The sequence below is a fragment of the Pochonia chlamydosporia genome (assembly GCF_001653235.2).
Source record: "Pochonia chlamydosporia 170 chromosome Unknown PCv3seq00015, whole genome shotgun sequence".
Taxonomy (NCBI): domain Eukaryota; kingdom Fungi; phylum Ascomycota; class Sordariomycetes; order Hypocreales; family Clavicipitaceae; genus Pochonia; species Pochonia chlamydosporia.
The window spans coordinates 401,129-418,422 of NW_019154050.1; the positions used below are offsets into that span (position 1 = coordinate 401,129).

Below are 17,294 nucleotides of genomic sequence, written 5' to 3' on the forward strand. Positions count from 1 at the left end.
TAACGAAGCGCAGTCCGCGCTTGTTGTTGCTTGAGTATAATGTCTGCTGGCGGTATGCCCGCCTCCTTCCAGAGGATGACTTGTGGGGTGGTCTTCCAAACGGGAAGGACTGCGTGGCAAGCCTTGTTTAGGACTACTTGGGAGTTTTGAGAGTTGGGTTTTGGTGATCGTCCTTGCACTCTTGTGTGTTGCCTCGGAAGAGAAGCCAGGGAACCATGTATCTAGCCCGTAGAAGAGCGTGGGTAGGGCTACTGCATAGATAGCTCTTCTGGCTGCTGCTGCCGACGTTCCGCGTACTGTATTGTTAACGAACCGTAGCTCTGAGGCAACCTTACTTGCCTTAAGCGACCATTTATCGATGTGCGTGCTAAAAGTGAGCCTGCGGTCAAGCCAGACTCCCAGCCAACGCATCGCCTTTTGTGCCTTAACCTCCTGGCCTTGGTGACAGACTGTTGGGGAGCTTCTGTTCCTTTTTCTGGAGAAGTGCATAACCTCTGTCTTGTCTGGGTCGAAGGAAAAAGCCTCCTGTTGCCCCCATGCTTCCATTGCAGCGATCGCCGCGTTTGCTTTTGCAGTGGTCTCCTCCAGACTGTCTCCTGTGAAGAGCATTGCTGTATCGTCTGCGTAGCCGTACCTCTCCGTTGCTCCTGGAAGGGAGTAGATAGGGGTGGTGGCTAGGAGATAGAGAATGGTGATATCGGCGAGCCTTGAGGGAGGCCGCAGGTCAGCTCTGCGGGTTCTGTTTTAGCATCCTGGAATCTGACAAGAGCTTTGCGGTGGGAGACAAAGTGGTAGATCCACCAAACCAGGAAATCCGGCCATCCTTGTTGTCGGAGTCGTAGGACTAGCCTATTGGGGAGAATAGCATCAAAGGCCCCTTTAACATCCATTGTGACAAGTGTGGCGATCTTGCCGTTACCTAGGGCACGTTCAACATCGTAGACAAGTGCGGTAACTATGTCTGTGGCGCTTCGTTTTGGGAGTGCTCCAGCCTGGTTCGCATGGAGAACTTTGTACTTGACAGCTAGGTAGGCGAGACGCCGACCGATTACTCGTTCCAGGCCTTTAGACAGGCAGGAAAGAAGGGAGATGGGGCGCCACGCGGAGACATCACAGAGGTCTCTCTTATTGAGTTTCGGAATCATCGCCACCTCTGCTGTTTTGAAGGCAGTTGGGTGGTATCCTAGGGCGAGGCAAGCGTTATAGAGGAGTGTGGTGACATGCGAAATACTTGGCCAGATTGCTTGGAGCATTTTCGTTGTAATACCGTCCATTCCAGGAGTGGTGTTTCCTGTTTTGAGTAGCGCATTCTGGGCTTCGCTGGTTGAGATGTGCGCCGAGAAAGGGATTTGTTGGGTTGGTGAAACTGTGGGGGTCCATGGATCTGGGATATCATCTGATACGTCCCGTCTTTCGAGCTTCTCCTTGCGCAGGACATTAGCGCGTTCTAAGTTTGTTGTGTAGACTTCGCTTCCGTGTTGGATTGGCGGAGGTTGTAGCTGTTGCCTTGGCTTTATCCAGCGAGTAATCTGGAATACGTCAGCTGGGTCTGTAATATCCGCAACAATAGTGCGCCAGAAGTTTCGCTTTGCACGGCGGACAATGCGTTTAAAGTAGATTCTAGCGCGTTGAACCTCCTCCCCATGCCGGGTTTCTATAGTGTATCGAGCAGCGCGAAGATTCTCATGTGCTTCGTTACACTCTTTGCTCCACCAAGGATTCTGTCGGGCTCTTTTTCCTTTACTCAATCGGCCGCAAGCTTTTGCCCCGTCTTGCAGGATTTTTAGAAGTTGTCTAGCAGTATCATCAATATCTTGTCTGGTGCGGATGAACGTTTGGTAGTGACAGGGCTGCGCCGGCCACGTGTTTCGTAAAAACCTTAATTTCCTCTGGTAGAGTGACGTGGACTTTTCCCGAGGTCCTAGGGCTGCTCTCGTTGTCTGGAATCTCTGTACCGATCGTGTAATGCAGCGATCCAGTGGTGAGGTGTTCTTCCACGGTTGTAGTAGCTGTAGAGATGTTGGAGAAGACCAGGTCAATTGTGCTAGATCTTTTGTTTAGCCTTGGCATTGTGGTTGAGGCTTCAGGGTCATTAAGGAGGACTAGGTCGTGTTCTTGAGTCCAGTTGAAGATCCTTGTGCCATCCTGTGATGCCCCCCGATCTGCTTGCCACGATGGATGGAATGCGTTCATGTCTCCTGCGACAATGCATCGGTTTGGCGGGGTCCATGACTCAATAACATCCAGTGAGGTTTCCTCCTCTGGCCTGTTGTAGATGTTAAGGATCACGGTTCCATTCACTTTAACCCAGAGAAGATCTCGGTGACGTGCTGGGAGAAGTTGTTCAGCTTGGATATTCCTAGCTATCCGTACGTAGGTTAGTACTCGTGGTCGTGTTATATTATTAGTCCAACTGTCGACGGGGCTGAAACAGAGGAAGCCAGGATGGTGCTGTGTTCTGCAGAGGCCTTTCTGTGCGTTGTAAGATGTGTTTGGTTCCTGTATGAGTACTATATTGTAGCCCTCCTGAAATGCAAGTTGGAGGGCCGCGCAGTGAGCTCCCTCGCCTTTGTCCACGTTTGCTTGGAATATTTTCAGCGTAGTCTGTGGGGGTTTTCTATTTCGTGCGGTTCTCATTTACGTCCGCGTGTGGTGATGCGTCGTATTTTGCTTGGTGACTGGTCTCGCCTTCTGGCAGCTAGTGGAGGGCTGCGAGGGGGCGAGTGAGTGGCTGAAGTCCGCCTAGGTGTACGTACTTCAATGATTTCTCGGGATGTGGTTTCGCTGGTGGTTCTCGGGCGGTGGCTTCGCTAGGTGGCTCTATGTCGTCAGTTCCGGGTTGAGGTCGAAACTGCTTTTTAATGGCAAAGTAAGGGTTCTTAATCGTGCTGGTACTGGTCATAGAATTCGGCTTGGTGGCTGTTTACGATGCACCCTTCCCGGTGATATAGAAATGGAGTTTGGGAATGACGTGTTGGTCCTGTTTTGTGTTGGTTCCTGTTGGGTACGACTGTGCTGGCGGAGGTAGTGCTTCTTCAATATCTTCCTCTGCTTCCACCTCCTCTTCTTCTTCTTCTACTTCTTCCTCTGCTTCCTCCCCCTCTGCTGCGTCTTCTTCTGTTTCTTCGTCGTCCTTTTCACTTCCCCACTCTCCTGGGGTACCTACTTCTCTCCCCTCGTGGTCTACGATGTTTACTGAGTTTGTTTCTGGGACCTGAGTTGTGTGAATTGGCTCTGTGCCGCTCATCTCGGCATCCTGTTGGAGGCGCGCGTCTTCATCACCCTCCTCAACTAGGGGGAGTTGGTCACTGTCAGTTTGCTGGGTATTGTTCTTCCGCTTGAAGTCTTCTTGTCCTAGTTGCCTCGCGTAGATTAGCTGAGTTTTTGAGAGTTTCTGGAAACTGCCGCGAAGTTTCTGTGGGCGAGCGAAGCAGTTCTCGTAGTTGGCTTCATGTGCGCCATAGCAGTTGGCGCACTTCGGCGTATTGCAGCAACTGTCAGCGCGGTGCACGTTGTCTCTGACGCCACAACGCACACAGACTTTTGTAGCGATGCAGCGAGTTGGCGGGTGAAAGTTCCAACAGTGGGTGCACTGAGACAGTTTCTTCGGTTTGGTAAGTTTAAAGGAGTGGCTTCCCTGTCCGAGTAGCCGGAAGTTGTTGTTCAGCGGCTTAAGGAATAAGATGACCAGTGTTGCTTTGCTCGGATCCTCATTATTAGGCTTTTGTGAGACATGCCATCGTTCTGGCTTTTGCCCTGTTTGGGCTTCGATTTCTTCTTCAATCGTTGTCTCGAAGTCCAGAAGGGTGCCGTCCCAAGAGTGGATAGTCTTGGGGAAGTTCTTGATCAGGTAGGTGTGCCATGGGATTTGTTTCTCTGCAATATCTAGGTCGATGCATGGGCCCCATTCGTTCTGCTTCTCCAGAATGAGCTGCTGAATTTTCTCGTTCCGGGCCACAATTGCCCATCCTGTATTTGTTGGCTTGATGTCTTGGATGTCCTGGGATGCAATAGCGAGCTTGTCCTTTAGTGCAAGGCGGATCTGTAAGCCCTTCTGGAAGAAGGAGGAGCCACTCTTCAAGAGGAGAAGGACCCTGCGATCGGTGCGATCCCCAATAGTTGTGTTTTGGCGGCAGTGGGGTTGCCCGTGCACATCCCCTGGTGCCTGGCGTGAGGCATTTTCCGCGATGTTGGCGAAACTCACCAACTTGTCGGTTCTCTGGCGGCCGGCGCTGGCGGCGTAGCTTTGTTTGTCTCTGTGAGTGAGCTTGGAGCGGGGGTGTTCTTCTTTTCTGGTATGAGCGGTTCTTCTGCGCGTACAAACTGGTTCCAATGTCGGAGGAGGGTGTTCTGAAACTCATTGGCAAGTTGTAGTCCGTAACCTGTGGTGAATTTTCGCGTGCAGGCTGTTATTGCTTCTGCGTAGGTTCTGAGGACCTCAGCGCGTATGTCAAGTCTCTCCTTCTGTGTCTTGAGTTCTTCCGTCTCAGCTTCCAGATCGAAAACTGGGGTAAGCATTTGTGTGGCGCCATCCTCTTCTGCAAGGCGTGCAAACCTGTTGGTTGTGCTGTCTTGGGTACCCTTGTTTGGTCGTCTGTTGCGGCGATGTCGTCTGTCCCTGTCGTATGCTGTAAGACTGCGGGTTGGGCTGCTGGGTTGAAATGGCTGCAGGGTTACTGGAGGGCCTGTTTATAGGAGCTGTTGGCGAGCTCTGAGATGGAAGCTATCCGGGTGCTGCTGGTCAAGCTGAGCCCCAGCACTACGTTCTGGCGTGGCTGGTTGGGAGATAACCATAGGCACGACAGCGCAGCAGCGCTCGGGATGTCTTTGCAAGTTTACTTAATGCGAAGATGTTTATATCTCTACGTCACTGTCTGTCTACAAGGTAGGTACCCCTGTAGATGTAGGAGGAGAGTTGAGGGCTGTCGATTGAGAAAACTGAGGTTCAAATGTAGGGTAATAAGTTAACGAAGGGCTTGTTAGGTGGCCAAGTCTGAAGTGTGGGAACCGTAAACAGCTTAGCGTCTAGGCCCTCTAGGGATGTTCCCTCCGGGCGAAATAAAATGAGATGAGATGAGATGAGACGCTGCCCTGATCCCTCCCAATGCCAATACGGAAACCAGTTTCGTCCATGTTCCAGGTATCCTCCGGCGGGATACCATTTGTTTGGATGACCTCACGAAGCCTGAAAAAGTATTCGTTGACCCGTTCTAGGTTCTCAGAGGCTTGGCGGTCAGAATTAAGCTTCCTTCGCAACTGTTTACAATAGCCATGGCGCTTTAGAAAGCGGGTGGTCCATTGGGGATTTACAACAGGTATCTCTTCGGGTTGAAGTGATCTACTAGACCGTTGTTTCAGGATGTAATTTGCTGCGTCTGTAACAAATTCGGCCCGCACAGCAAGGCTGATTCGGTCTAAGCGGTCAATGTAGTTACAAATGGCCTGTTCTTCAGGCTCGGAGAGCTTCTTGTTGGCTGTGTTTGACTTCAGTCCTCGGCCTTCCACCTTTGAGGCGCATCCGCAAGCGGTTTCGAGGCACGCCAAATTGCTTGGCCACCGTGGCCACTTTGGCACCAGGATTATCTGACAGGTGCTGAATAGCTTCCTGAATACGTGCCTCGACTGACTGCATTACCATAATGCCCTTCAAATGGGTTGTTGTGGTTCAATATATGTAGAAAGAGTTGGAGATGGTAAAAAGTGGCCGTAGCGGTGAAGTGGCTGCAGCGGTGATGAGCACCATCTTTAGATGGTGCGAGTCCTACGAGTGCCAATAAAGTGGGGCGTGGCACGAGTACACAATTCTGGAGGAATGGGCTCCACGCGGGTCACGTGGCTGTCCCACAATGGTCACCTTTGGCAATTGAAAACTGCACCGAATCAGCGGCATTTGCAAGTCAAATGACTGGTGTGCTCAGGACGATCGATCAGCAGATTTCCCGCATTCGGGTCGGGAAAGAATCTATGGTGCGGACTGCAACAGCGTGCCGAGTCTGTCGGTAAGTGGACTGTTCAATGTACTCTTTGTCTTTCTCGTCTGAGGCTGTTTCCAGGTCCAGCAAACAGAAATGTCGAACGACACGGAGGATTGCCACAGAGTCTTGCGACTTCTGTCAGTTTCATGGTATTCCCTGCTCTCTAGGGCTCTCAGCTGGTGAGGCCATTTCAAAGCACAGCCGGACAATTCGCCCGGTACATGCTAGTTTGGAGATCAAGCTCCTACCTACGCACGATATGCGGGACTATCAGCTCCCACCAGCCGATGTGTGCCGGGATCTTATCAGCGTGTATTTCGATACCTTGGATCACACTGAAGCGTCACTCTTCCACCACCAATCCTTCTTGCAAGCTTTCGACAAAGAAGAAATCCCACTTGTCACGCTACTCGCTTTGTTCGCTCTTGCAGCTAGGTAAGTCAACTGGACAGACTACTTTGCGGGCAAGGTAACCATATCATCGCAGGTTCTCTGACCATTCCTATTTTCAAAACTGTCACCGATGGGCGCGTGGCCTTAAATGGAGACAGGAAGCAAAGACCCTTTTTAATTTACAAGTCATGAATGTCTCATTATCTACGTTGCAGGGCTGCCGTCTTCTGTCCTCTCTTGCAGCGGCTGAGGGCGACAGCGATACCGTCTCGATCTGCAATGGACTCTCTACTTGTGTAGCGTCTTTACTTGATCTTCCTCGGAATCTGAGCAAGCAGCCTTTGCGGCGGGAGATCGAGCTCAGAGGTTAGTTAAAGGCACACCACATAAACATTGAGCTGATCAGATTTAGTATTGGCTACCGTGTACATGACGGATGTCTGGGTCTCTTCAGGGCGAGATGTGAAGAGATTATCCCACTTCGACGAGACGCTTCCGTGGCCAATTGGCGAAGTCGATTTCCGAAACCTGACAGAAGAGAATGTCGAAGATGAAATAACTACAGGCGATGTCCTCTCCCGCAGGTCATGCATGTGGTCCCAAATGATCCCGCTGACCAATATATTTGGTCAGATCAATGACCTGAATCACGGCATGGATTGCTGTGAGGACGATCAAGCCAGTGACCTAGCCAAAATTGGTGCTGTATCGCTCGACCTTGCGTATTGGCAGCGGAATCTCCCAGACAGGCTCCAGGACGAGACTCAAAACCTGGCTTACTTTGCCAGCATAAATCTGGGGCATGTTTTTGTGGCACTCCATGTCGGCTTTCACTATTACCACGTCCTCCTATACTACCGTTTCCTTCATTTCCAAACCGGACAAGCTATACCTGAGAGCCAACTGGAGTATTCGCTTCGATGCAAAACCCATGCGGTTGCAATCACGAATTTGATTTGGTCCAGCTGCCGGGACTTCAACGTCAACTGCACCTGGCTGATGGTCAGTCATGTCTTGGTGATCTCATCGTCAGTACATCTGCATACATTCTTGTTAAACCCCAGTGATGAGGCTGTGTCTGAAGCCAGAAGCCTGCTGGAGCGCAATTTTCAACTTCTCACGAGGCTGTGTTGTTACTGGCCCTGGTTAGACCAAGCGATGAGTCGGCTAAAAGCGTTCCAAGAAGCATGCCTACGTGCACGAGAAGTTTCGGATGTTTTCAAAATGAATAGTTGGCTGCGACATTTCCTCCATGTATACGACAAGGCTGTTGCGAATGACGATACCAACGCACCATGCCCGTCGCCACATCTCTTCACACTTGACAACTTGGCTTGCTTTCCCAGTTCCTGAGCATTTTCTTTGCGTCCGCTTCATGTACAAGGGACATGTCCGACGTTGTCATGACTCAAGCGATTGTTTAAGGATATCACATCGCTCAGAGAGCATTATTCCTCCCGTATACGAAGGGTCATTGTACCTCGCACACACTTATGTGAGTGTTTGAGACCCCAAGTTCCCGAACCATTACTAGGCCACTGGATATCTTTCTATCTCCATATTGCTCTTCAGGAGCCAGTATGAGACCAAATGCGGACCGTATCATGCTGGTGTGGCAGCTTTGAGCTGACTGTCCCAACATTCTTCAACAGTGGTCTCCTCGGACAGGTATGCTAGCAGCTTCCCCCAGCACCTCCCGAGTGACCGACAGCCCGCAGCTCATTAAACACAATATGCTTCGTCTCTCAGGACCCTTGAGCGAGTGTACAGACTCTCCAACCATTCCACCCAGGACGGCCTTGATCTATCACAACCGAAAGTTGTCACAGAAGTAGGGCTGATATTTGAATCTTTTGAAGTCGAATCGAGCTCGAGACCTTTGAATTGAATGAAGTGAAGCCAGTAAGGTCTTCATCTTCATTGAACTGAATAATGAAGGCCTTCATTTGCTTCATTCAAGATGCTTTTGAAGACCGGCCTAATAATGGTCCGCGTCACGTGTATGTGGATTCCACCACTGCTCCACTGGCCAAATGCTCAACTAGATTGGATTGGAAATGGAGTAGTTAGGAGCATCCATGTATTTGGCAGAGTAATTCTAACAGTGACTGATGCTCCCCAGCGCTTCGCAATCGTGGCACCCTATATCAAAAACACCATGAAGCTTATGAACAAAGCAATTTGGTAATGCACACAATCAAGGTAGTATCATTCAAATGTTCTGGATTTTCTCATTCGAATTACATAAGTCTTGATATGTGTGCTTTAAGGTTTGCTCAACGGATGCTACATTGTCATGAAGGCAGTCCAAAGTTGCTTCATTTTGCAGTGACAAATCCAAATTCCAGGAACACATCAACGCCGACTATCCATACTTTGGATTCACAATATAACAGTTATACTACTAAGTAGTCTCCGGCAAGCCGATTCGAAAAACGCGTTCAGATCCTTCAATATCTCAATGCTGCGCGAACAAATTGCAAGCGACACTCATCGGGTCAGTTCGCGATTTGGAGACCGTTAGGGACTTATCTAATACTCCAGCCCAGTATGACCCTGCTACTTGCTTGTCCACATAAACTAGCATGGATGAGAAGTACCTGAAGCATCTGCAAGATAAGAACGTATTGTTGCAACTGGCCGCTCGGACGCGGTATTCGTGTTCACTTGGCCACCTGTTGTTGATCTTCTACTGCCGCCATGCTTTGCGATTTCGACATGATAGGGATCCTCTCTACCATGACCTCGCCTAATTCCGGCCTCGAGATTTCCGACAGCGGCTTCGGGTCGACCCCCGAATCAAAGCCCTCGTGACGCCATATCCTTCCCTTTCAACCTCGACTCCTCCCTGTCTCCAGACTGACGACCCCTTATGCTTTATTGGGATTATTTCGTGTCGTTCTGACTACCTGTGTCGCGGTGATTCCCGAGCCCTTGAGCCGAGATCAGGTACTGTCACGTTATGAGACTCATTGTTAACTAAGCTCTTTTACAAAATTGTTATTCTTGTTGTTCGAGCTGCAGACTCTGTCTGCAGCTCTCCTTTTAATATCAAAACACTTCCTTTCGTCCGAAGCAAATAATTGCTTTTCCCGGCTATTCTCAGTTCTCATAGCCGACGTCATGACAACCAGCATTTACACCAAGTTTGCTTGTTCTATCAACAGAGGCAGTTTTATCCGACAATCTCAAGACAAGGACGAGTCCACTGTTCAATGCAATCTGTAGCTATCGAGTGATACTAAGCGTGTGTAATTACTGTATTATTAGCAGAGACCCAATCAACTAAATCAACTACACGGCATCTGTCAATTTAGAGTAAGTGTAGATTAGTAATGAAACTTTGAATGTAGTGTATCAACGGACACCTCAAATGTAGTTGATTTAAGTGTAGTTGACTTCAGTGGATGGAGGTTTGTGGCGGCATCATCCAGAGTCGCGGCGTAGTGGGGCAGCGCATGATGGCACTAAGTTAACGCGTCTACACGTCCACGCGCTTGCTCATACCTCTTTCCTCTTCATCTTGGTTTTCGTGCAATATAGTGGCATTATCTCTTGAGTTGATCTCATCGCGCCCGTGTCAGGGTTGGCCACAGTGACGCTAACCATCCCCTCGCATTAAAAAGTGTCAGAGACGACATATTCTAACAAATACCTCCCTCTTAGAAGGAGGTGATGTCCACTTTTGCTGGCTGGTACAACAAGTAGGGCTTCCCGAGGCTCCTCTGGTGCGAATCTACCTTCGGCTGCTCCCGTCCCCTTCCCTTCATTCACTCTTGTAGCACTCGAATCGCCTCTTCAATGGCCAGCTGTTTTCGCCGCGGCAGCGAGCCACGATAGCTCCCGTCTTCTGAACTCATCATCATTAAGATGGATGCCCTCGAGCTCTTTCTTCTCCTCTATGATCGAGAGAAATAACGGATCTAGGTCGTTGATAATGCCTGCCCGAAACCACGACCTCAATACCTGACACATCCCAACTGTTTGCGCCTGAAGATTGCACCGTTGGGGAACAACCATCTGCCCTGCTGCCGAGAACATCCTCTCACATTCTGCAGACATTGATTGTATTGTGACAAAGTCGAGGGCCATTCGGGAGAGACGAGGGTATTGCAGGCGCTTCTCATGCCAATACGCTATCGGATCTCGCACAGTCTTGTCAGTGCTCTCATGGCTCGATTGCCATCGTTCGTATTCGTCGCCAATCGTGTCGTCGTCCAGTAGAGGCTCTGTCTGTATGGAGTCGATACGGGACTGTTCGCAATGCTCTTCGAAGGCATTGTAGTATTGCTTCTGTCGTTTTGCAACAGGCTCGTCATTTGAGGCCACCACAATATGGAAATCTCGATAGGACTCGTCCCACACTTCTTGAACTATCCTTTTTGCAGATCTGATCCAGTCGGGCTTATGTACCCAGGCCTGCTCGAACCATCCCCATCTGTATGCCGGGTGGAGTGCGAGGGCGGTATAATATATCGGTGTTGTGTCGAGAATAGTGTAATACTTGTCTAATTTCTCCCAGGCCATATTTATGCCGATCCTGAACTGTTCGGGGTCAGGAAAATCTTTTGCCATCGCCTTATATTTTTCGAGCTTGCCAAGCAGGAATTCAAACCCATTGATCACATCCCAAACGTTCCCATATGAACCAGTATAACCCCTCTTGCGTTTCCTGATTAAACCGTCGCCTTCTAGAGTCTTGACTGCATCTTCATAGTATCCAAGGATCGTCGCGAAGTGTTGAAGTACAGACCAATCGTTGGCCGTAAGTTGGTTCTCGTCTCTAAGGATTCGAGGCCGGACAGCCGACTTTTTCAACTGGCCAGTTCTTTTTGATGTATTCTCCTCCTCCCATTGGATTCGGAACTTCGCGACTAGCAGTTCGAAGTACCTTCGAAGTCTCAAGGCGCGGCGGATCATATAGAGCTGGGAAAGCCAGCGCGTATCGTTATCTAGCACTACCGAGACGGGGCTTTTTGACCGTATTTTCGGATCGTCCGACATGGATATGTCGTACTCTTGAAGTTCTTTCAACAGGTATGTCAGTCTGTCCGATCGATCAACATCCACGACGAAATTATGGAGCTTCCCAACCGGCCCTTTCTGTCGCCAAAGTTCGTATTCGGCTTCAGACAGCGCTTCTGCACCAGAAAGTTGTTCTTCGAACGCGTCTGTATCCTTCCCGAACAGTAGTGCCTTCGCAGACAGATTGACTATATGGCCGAAGCAGCGGCCTCGCCTTCGAGCGCCATTGAAGCCGAGCTTTTTGCCAATAGCCTCAAGTGCTGTGTCGTTGTTCTCGGCATTGTCAAGGGTAAAATACCCAATATTCTCCTCGATGCCAAAAGCCTCGATGGTATAAAGGACTTCTGTTGCAATGTTGTTCCCCGAATGTCTGCGGACTTCGGGGACCCCCAGAGCGACCTTGTGGGGCTTGCTATTCTCGTCCCTGAAGAAGCACACGATACCGTATAACGAGTGTCGATTCCGCGCCCTCCATCCGTCAAAGCTGACGTGTATTAAGCCGGGGCTCTTTCGCAGGGCTTCAATGACGCGCGCCTTGTGCTTTTTAAATTCGGAGTTGATGAGCGCGCGAACTGTGGTATCAGAGATGTTGGCGTTCGTGATCTTTGACTGCAGGGTTAAGGTATTCGAAGATATCCCGGAGTCTCTCATGTTCAACAACACTAAAGGGCTGATTCGTGTCGACTATCCACTCGATCAGGAGACGTTGAAAGTGATTTCGATTAAATCCGCGTATCATAGAGTTGGCAATCGCCTGTTCTCGAGGTCTTAAAGGGTCGAGCTTCCATATATCCACAATCGATCTTGGCCTCTTGCTCCCTGGCTTCTCCTCGGCTTTCTTTTGCAAGCCGGACTTTGTCTTGTTATCTGGTGCAGATATTCCGTGATCCTTGTATAAGTGATTCAGCGCATTCTGAAGGCCAATAGCAACGAAATTCTTAGGTCTGGGGTCGTTCTTCTGAATACACGGCTTGCAGACCCATCTGCGCTCGTCGTCATGTTGTATGTCGTATCCATATTCCCAAGCCCATGAGTAGTTGTCTTTGCTTCTTTCTGACCATACCCAACCCGGAAAATGTCCCCAAAGACGCGTATCGTACTTATCAGGAGTGGGCAATGTCGTCGGCGGCGGGGAGAACGGCGTCAATGAGCTCTCGGCAGAAGAAGCAGGCGTGGGAGGCACTGGGAGTTCGAAGTCAATTGGGACATCATCGATAGAAATTGGGGACGATTCTAGGAATTCCGAAGCGCTCATGGTCATAGTAAACATAAAGACATAATGTGAAAGTGTCACGGACTAACTCGTTGCCGTGCACCTGGGTTGATGGCAATGCTGATAACGCCACCAAATGAGGGTCTCACAACCAGCCCCTGAGCATTGACTGCCCAGTTAACCACCATAGTAGAGAGTCCACCCCTCGAGAACGTCTGCTCTCTCTTTTTTGTTAGCTGAATGAGCCGCGTGTCCCCTAACGGAACTTACTGGGGCCGACCGGCGACCCCTTACAGAAAAGAAGCGATGATACTTGTTGTAGATGGCCAGAAATAGGTGTTATGTGATGATCAAGCAGGTGCTAGCTAGCAGGAAGATATTTCAATAAACTAGGCATCAGCCATCGTTCCGCTACACGGCATTCAAAACATGGCAATACGGTTCCAAGATGGGTAAAAAGATGCCGAAGTCAATCAACCAAGGATCAACAGACGCACGACGCAGTAGCGGAGGCTCTACCTTAAGGCACTTTGGTTAGAATACAAATTACGGATGTAGAATAGGGGGAGGAAGCTGACTTGTCGTCTCGCCCGCAGCCGAACCTACCCTGAAGCTAAGTTCGAGATCAAATGTGCAGCCCTTTAACCATCAACAGTTACACTGAAATCAACTAAATCCACGTACACGAGAGGCCCAAATTTAGTTTAATTGATTAGTCAGGATTGTCCTGATTTAGTTGATTTAGTTGAGTGTAATACACTAAGTTGATCAACCAGTGTAAGTCGTGTAGTTGATTGGGTCTCTGCTAAACTCTCGCTCCGTCTGTGCAGACATCGCAGGGATAGACAAAACATTGCTGGCCATACGAGAAAGCCTTGGGTATTCTTTCTCGCGTGCCTTCCACCATAAATACGGGTTCTCTCGATAGAGCTGAGGATCTGCACGCTTCCATGTCCTGCAATACCTCTCGTACTCGTCAAGGAAGGGATCTATGCCCCCATCCATAGCCACCGTATCATCCTCATCGTCTTCCATTGCCAAGTCAAGGAAGGTCTCAAACTCACTGCGTCTTTTGTGAGGAATCGATTTTAAGGAGGCCGTATGGGGGGACTCCAAAGGCATATTCTGATAGTCTTTCTCCCATAATTTCTTGACTGAATGCTTATATTCTACAAGCCACTCCTTCGCATTAGGATTACCTTTGAAATACTTCGCTAGCGCCGCCCATCCATAACAAGGATGCAGTACAATGGCAGCGGCGTACGCGGGCGGACACAGCTTCTGGTAATAACTGTCTAGTTTCTCCCAAGCCAGATTAATATGGCTCCGCACTATGTTGACTGACTTGGATTCCAGCCCATCGACTAGGTCGACATTCATCTTTAGCTTCTCGAGGTGGTTCAGCAGGAACTCAAAAGATTGAAAGTATTCCCAGAACGCGCCGGACCGGATGTGACCGTCCTCATCAGTCTCGCCATTGCCCTGTAGACGGGTTGAGAGGGCGTCAAAAGCGCCAAGGACCTTCAGAAACGCCTCAATAATATCCCAATCACTGTCTTCTAGCTTATCATCAAGAATCGTGGGCTTTTTAATGCCCTTCTTTCGCAGCCTGTCGCACTCCCATTGTTCTTGAATGTATATCACCAACCGAGAAAAATAAGAACGGAGCAGCTTGGCACGCTGCATCATCCTGTACCTCGAGTTCCACCGGGTTTCGTTATCAGATACAGGCATAAGAGGCTTCCTAATCTTTCCTGTTATGTCATCAATGTAGCCGAGTTTACCGGACGCGATGTCTTCCTTCTGCCATTCAAGGAGCAGTTGAACGAGCTGTGGAGAGTTGTTGATAGCACCGACGAAGTTGTGGAGCGGTCCAACGGGCCCTCTCTTCCTCCACTTCTTCAACTCATCGCTAGCAGTATCGAAATCGAAGTCGGCGTCGTCCTCCGTCTCCATCGCATTGGCAGTGGCGCCAAAAATCAGCTGCTTTACCACTAGGTTGAGGATGTGGCCGAGGCAGCGGAGACGGCGATGGCCGGGATCAAAGTTGAATTCATCAGCAAGGGCTGCGACTGCTGTATCGTTGTTACGAGCGTTATCAAGGACGAAGTAGCCCAATCGAGAAGCGCCAATCCCAAAGTCTGTCTGCAAGCACACTTGCCACCTCTTCTGCAAGATTCTCTCCACTGTGTCTTCCTTGGATTGAGGGCAACCCAAGAAGTAGCTTGCGATGACTCCAATCTACATCAATGAAGAAGACATTAATTCCTAGCAAAGACAGACGATTGCGGGATGTCCAGCCATCAAAAGTTACGTGAATTCTCCCCCGGGCTGTCGCGAGAAGCTCTGTAACCGGCCCTTGTGCTTGCTTGTACAAGCTATCTAGTCTATCCCGAAGGACCATTGCGGAAGGTAGTCGGCCTTTAAAAGCGGGATTAAGATGGAGGACGATGTTTTGGAAACAGCTGCTCTCGACGACGCGGAAAGGTAGGTTCTCAGAAGTAACCCATTCGATTAGGAGCTCATCCAACGTATTGGATTTTCCGACTTTACTAAGCATATTGTACAAGACAGTCTGTCCATTGTTACTTCCGGTGTTAATGTTGTACGCTGTTGCAAGGTTTTCCGAGACGGAGATCGGCTTCGTTTTATTGCCAGATACGTCCTGCAAAGTCTGCACGTTAGGACTTGCTGAGAGGAGAGGATAGATTTCACAAATTAAAGCTTACATAAATACCATGACGTTTTAAGAGGTGCCTCTCGATGTTTGCTGTGCCATCTGAGGCAAAGTTATAGTCAAGAGGGAGACGGCACTTCCTTCTTGCACATAGTCGACATATCCAACGCAGTCGTTCGTTCCCGCCCTTCTCTTTGACCCGTAGCCCTTTCTTCCACCACCACGCTTTCCGTGAAGGCTTTGTCTTCGGCGGAGTGGCAAACCGCAGGCTGTGCTTGAAGATATGATGTGGGAAAGAGGCAATCTCACTATGGCTCGGGCTGGCTTCAAGGTCAATTTCTCTAGCAGGAAGTAAAGGTCCTGTCGAGAAGAAAGAGCTTGGCGTTGCTGATAATGAAGAGGAGGACACTGAGCGACGTGGGCACGGGCTGCTTTCAATATCCACCATGTTTTCAAACTGGGATTCAGCATGCGGCTGCCCATGGAGCGGGGGGGGAGGCGAAAATTCCGACATTCCGGCAATACTGGGATTTATGGTGATGATAAATCTCTTGGCAAGTAGCAACTTGACAGAAACCTTTTACTCTTTTGTTTTCGTTTTGCCATCTAGTTTAGAGCGCGTAAGCAACTAGCGCCTTCGCCGTTGGGAGTTGGGACGTGGACCCAACCTAACATGAGATCTTTCTTACCTCTTTCACGATAGTGCTAGCCATAGCCCATGGGTTAATATGGTAATAGACTTAATCCTTAAAGTGAGCTCTCTATGGGCGAATTTAACTGCTAGTTAGCGTCAGAAGGTCTAGATAGTTTGTGCTTTCTTTTTTGAAATATAATTGCTTTTGTACGTGCTGTTATTCCTTTTTGACAGTCGATACATTGTATAGCTGAATTCAGCCCGAGCGCCAAGGGGGCTCGTGCGCTAGGACGGCGGGACACACCAAGTGCGACTTTCTGGACCAGTGCTTAAGCTCTCAAGCTCTCCTTTTCTTGTTCTAATTTCTATTTCTTCTTTGGCTTCTAGATACTTATACTTACAGCAGTCAACTAGTTAGTTGTCAATATACTCGCTTCTGCCGCTACCTTAAAGCAGCCAGCCAATCCAGAGTCTATTTGGTTAGGTTTGGATCTGGTCAACAGTGTTTCAACGTTCCAACTTCCAGGTTATGGTGAGACCTGTGAGCTCCCATCAATTTCCTGTTTGGCTCGCAATGCTGCCTGCTAGCCAATAAGGTTAATCAGTCACTAAAAAGCCCCACCATGTCGATCGCAATAACGCCCCAAGGCCAGTTCCACCGTCGTCAGCTTTGCCCTTCGGGTCTTTCTGGGTAAACGCCAGAATTAAGCCATAAGCTCGTCAAGATTGTGAACGTGAGGCTAGATGGTGGAAAGTTTGCGGCGGATACAGACAAATGGGCACGTCGTTTAGGAGGATGTTACTATAATTGACCCTACCCTATATATCGTCTCTATTTTCACTGGGAGCGAGCCGCAGACATGGAGCACTGGAAATGCAGAGGGTTAACTGCGAAATAAACTAAAGACGAAGGGGAAAGACGTAGAAAATAGTCACAAAAGAGTGCCGAGCTAGTAGTCACAGTGAGGCCAAGCGCTAAATCGGACGATGACATCTCAAGGCGAAATAGAGTTTGGTTTTGCACCACGGCAACCAGATAACATCTAACCCATTGTTCTATGGGCAGGGTGGTAATATCGGTTACAAGCTACCTTTTGCACACAGAGTGCTTTAGTGTGTTAATTGTACCTGCCAACGTACCCTAGCACCCTTCAGGAAGAAGTTAGATGTGCTCGTCTCGGATTCGCGTTGTTTCTGGGCGCGTCAGTTATCCCTGTTAAGTGGCTGATTTGCCGGGTCAACTAATATTCCTTAAGAAATTGGATGGGTTGACAACTCATCCAACCAACCGCACTCTCAGATTGGTTGGTTGGCAAAGGCAGAATTTTAGGATTGGTTGGTTGGAAGGGGCCGGTTGGCCAACTGGATTGGCCAACC

General features: G+C 49.4%; 6 protein-coding genes across 6 annotated transcripts; 1 reads left to right on the forward strand and 5 right to left on the reverse strand.

Annotated features, from left to right (window-relative positions):
* Positions 1–674: 674 nt before the first annotated feature.
* On the reverse strand, positions 675–2,637 carry VFPPC_18447 (reverse transcriptase; the record flags this gene model as incomplete). The annotated part of the gene is made up of 2 exons (XM_018289618.2): positions 675–1,813; positions 1,857–2,637. The coding sequence occupies 2 exons, from the start codon at positions 2,635–2,637 to the stop codon at positions 675–677; spliced, it is 1,920 nt and encodes a 639-aa protein (XP_018136089.2).
* A 61-nt stretch (positions 2,638–2,698) lies between these two features.
* Positions 2,699–4,794, reverse strand: VFPPC_11424 (reverse transcriptase; the record flags this gene model as incomplete). The annotated part of the gene is made up of 4 exons (XM_018289617.1): positions 2,699–2,878; positions 2,933–4,256; positions 4,304–4,651; positions 4,700–4,794. The coding sequence occupies 4 exons, from the start codon at positions 4,792–4,794 to the stop codon at positions 2,699–2,701; spliced, it is 1,947 nt and encodes a 648-aa protein (XP_018136088.1).
* A 240-nt stretch (positions 4,795–5,034) lies between these two features.
* Positions 5,035–5,638, reverse strand: VFPPC_11423 (tc5 transposase DNA-binding domain-containing protein; the record flags this gene model as incomplete). Its single annotated transcript, XM_022428758.1, has 2 exons — positions 5,035–5,474; positions 5,515–5,638. The coding sequence occupies 2 exons, from the start codon at positions 5,636–5,638 to the stop codon at positions 5,035–5,037; spliced, it is 564 nt and encodes a 187-aa protein (XP_022283909.1).
* A 596-nt stretch (positions 5,639–6,234) lies between these two features.
* Positions 6,235–7,721, forward strand: VFPPC_18448 (C6 transcription factor; the record flags this gene model as incomplete). Its single annotated transcript, XM_022430054.1, has 3 exons — positions 6,235–6,410; positions 6,463–6,734; positions 6,781–7,721. The coding sequence occupies 3 exons, from the start codon at positions 6,235–6,237 to the stop codon at positions 7,719–7,721; spliced, it is 1,389 nt and encodes a 462-aa protein (XP_022284991.1).
* Positions 7,722–10,166: 2,445 nt separating this feature from the next.
* Positions 10,167–12,648, reverse strand: VFPPC_18449 (restless-like transposase; the record flags this gene model as incomplete). Its single annotated transcript, XM_022430055.1, has 2 exons — positions 10,167–12,002; positions 12,055–12,648. 2 exons carry the CDS (start codon positions 12,646–12,648, stop codon positions 10,167–10,169), a joined length of 2,430 nt encoding a protein of 809 aa, XP_022284992.1.
* A 726-nt stretch (positions 12,649–13,374) lies between these two features.
* VFPPC_18450 (hypothetical protein) lies at positions 13,375–15,797 on the reverse strand (the record flags this gene model as incomplete). Its single annotated transcript, XM_022430056.1, has 3 exons — positions 13,375–14,847; positions 14,921–15,271; positions 15,336–15,797. 3 exons carry the CDS (start codon positions 15,795–15,797, stop codon positions 13,375–13,377), a joined length of 2,286 nt encoding a protein of 761 aa, XP_022284993.1.
* Positions 15,798–17,294: the final 1,497 nt, after the last annotated feature.